The sequence below is a fragment of the Myotis davidii genome, unplaced genomic scaffold (assembly GCF_000327345.1).
Source record: "Myotis davidii unplaced genomic scaffold, ASM32734v1 scaffold170, whole genome shotgun sequence".
Taxonomy (NCBI): Eukaryota; Metazoa; Chordata; class Mammalia; order Chiroptera; family Vespertilionidae; genus Myotis; species Myotis davidii.
The window spans coordinates 2,335,075-2,336,900 of NW_006282528.1; the positions used below are offsets into that span (position 1 = coordinate 2,335,075).

Consider the following 1,826-nt stretch of genomic DNA (forward strand, 5'->3'; position numbering starts at 1 on the left):
CACCAGCGAGGCCGGGGGCTGCCTGGGCGCCGGCAGGTGCTTCTCCAACTTCTGGGGACATGGCCGGGGAAGGAAGTCCCCCTTTTTCTCTTGCTCTCTGGGCGTTTTGTCCTGCAAATCAGAAGCAAACACGGGCTGAGACGCACGCGGGGCCTGGAGCGCGATTCCCGTGGGAAGGTCATCCGCGCAGACCTGAGACCCAGCTTCCCCACGAAGAGCCGGGGCCACTCCAGGGACCCCACCGCCCTGCCCGGGCCAGCTCGGCTCCCTCGCCCCTGGCAACCTGCACTGTGAGGTGCCCCAGCCGGCCAAGGCCATCCTGCACCGAGGTGGGCCTGGTGCATCAGGTGAGGGTGGTGAGGGGAAAGGCGGGGGGCTGAGGAGGAGGGCTCTGCGTCCACAGGCTGCGGACTCCGTCCCCTGGGCATCCGCGCAGGAGACACACACACGATGCGTGCTATTCCCTGGAGGCTCCCGTTGAGCCGTCCAGGCCCCACATGCTTACCTGCCCCGCGTGGAATTCAAGGTCTCGCGTCCAGGTGTCCAGGGAGGCCTGTGGAAAGCAGCATCCGTCACAAGTTCGAGAATGACAGACCTGCTTGTCTGTGTGCTCAATCCAGAGGCTAGTATCATATACTCTATTAGTACTAGTATGATGTCCATTGGTATCTTGTACTCTAGTGTTCTACCTGATCGTAGCTTTTCAAGGCTTCACAAATGTCTAATTCTGTAGTTACAATGAATTAGAGTTGTGAACCATCTGTAGCAATAAAAAGAAAGGATAAAACAGGACAGCACCTGCCCCTGTGAGAGAATTATTCACGCCAGTGGTCACACAAGAAACCAAACTCCCGGGTCACCCTGGACGCGGCTGCAGGTGCCCTATTTTCTAGGCGTCTCTTTGCGAGTCTGAGAAGCACGGGGCGTCTCCGGAGACGAGTAAGCAGGTCAGTGCGTTTTCTCAGACAGCAAAGCCGCCCCAGGGAAACGGCACCAGGTCAGGAGACAAACCCGACCGGCACCCAGACGTCCTCCTGCCCAACCCACGCCGGTCCCCCAGGCGCCCGCTGCTCTGATTTCCAACAGCACCGACCGCTCGAGAAACGTCGCTTCAAAAGGGTCAGTAATGCTGAAATAAGGCCCAAAGCGGACATCCCGTCCTTGGCTCGACAGTCCCCATCACGGAGGACGGCACAGGGACTCCAAGTCCCTGGTGGAGTCCTGACCCCAGGTCCTCAGAACGGGACCTCACGGGGAGACAGGGCCAGGGCGAGCCGGCGTGTCCCCCGGGAAGTCTGCGGATTCAGGGGGTGGGGGGCGTGTGACCGCTCGCTGTCCTTTCCCTTTTAAAGGAGGCTGGGTGGTGTCACCCTGTCAATCAAGTTAAAATGAGGTCACAGGGCGGACCCCAATGCAGTGCAACTGGTATTCTTATGAAAAGGGGGAATCCGGCCCAGCCAGTGTGGCTCAGTGGTGAGCTCCAACCTTTAACCAGGAGGTCACGGTTCCATTCCCGGTCAGGGCACAGGCCTGAGCTAAGGGCTCGATGCCCAGTGTGGGGCGTGCAGGAGGCAGCTGATCCATCATTCTCTCTCATCACTGATGTTTCTCTCTCTCCCTCTCCCTCCCTCTCGGAAATCAATAAAAATATCTTTTTTAAAAAGAGTCAAATGCCAACACAGGGTAGCAGTGAATTCTGCCTCGCCTGGTGCCCACGGCCGGTGTCTGTCCTGGGTTAAGGGGTGAAGGCAGCCGGCAAAGGTTCCAGCAGAGAAGGGACAGGGTCCATTAGGGGCAGGGGAGCTAGGAGGCTGGGGCGGGGCCAG

General features: G+C 59.1%; 1 protein-coding gene across 1 annotated transcript in view; it reads right to left on the minus strand.

The window, feature by feature from the left end:
- The window catches only part of HUNK (hormonally up-regulated Neu-associated kinase), a 53,855-nt gene that overhangs the window by 1,475 nt on the left and 50,554 nt on the right, over positions 1 to 1,826 (minus strand). Inside the window, exons 12-13 of the mRNA XM_015560279.1 lie at positions 506 to 553; positions 4 to 111 (exon numbers count right to left, since the gene is read on the minus strand). Coding sequence (XP_015415765.1) covers positions 4 to 111; positions 506 to 553 — 156 coding nt within the window. The remainder of the gene's footprint in view (positions 1 to 3; positions 112 to 505; positions 554 to 1,826) is intronic.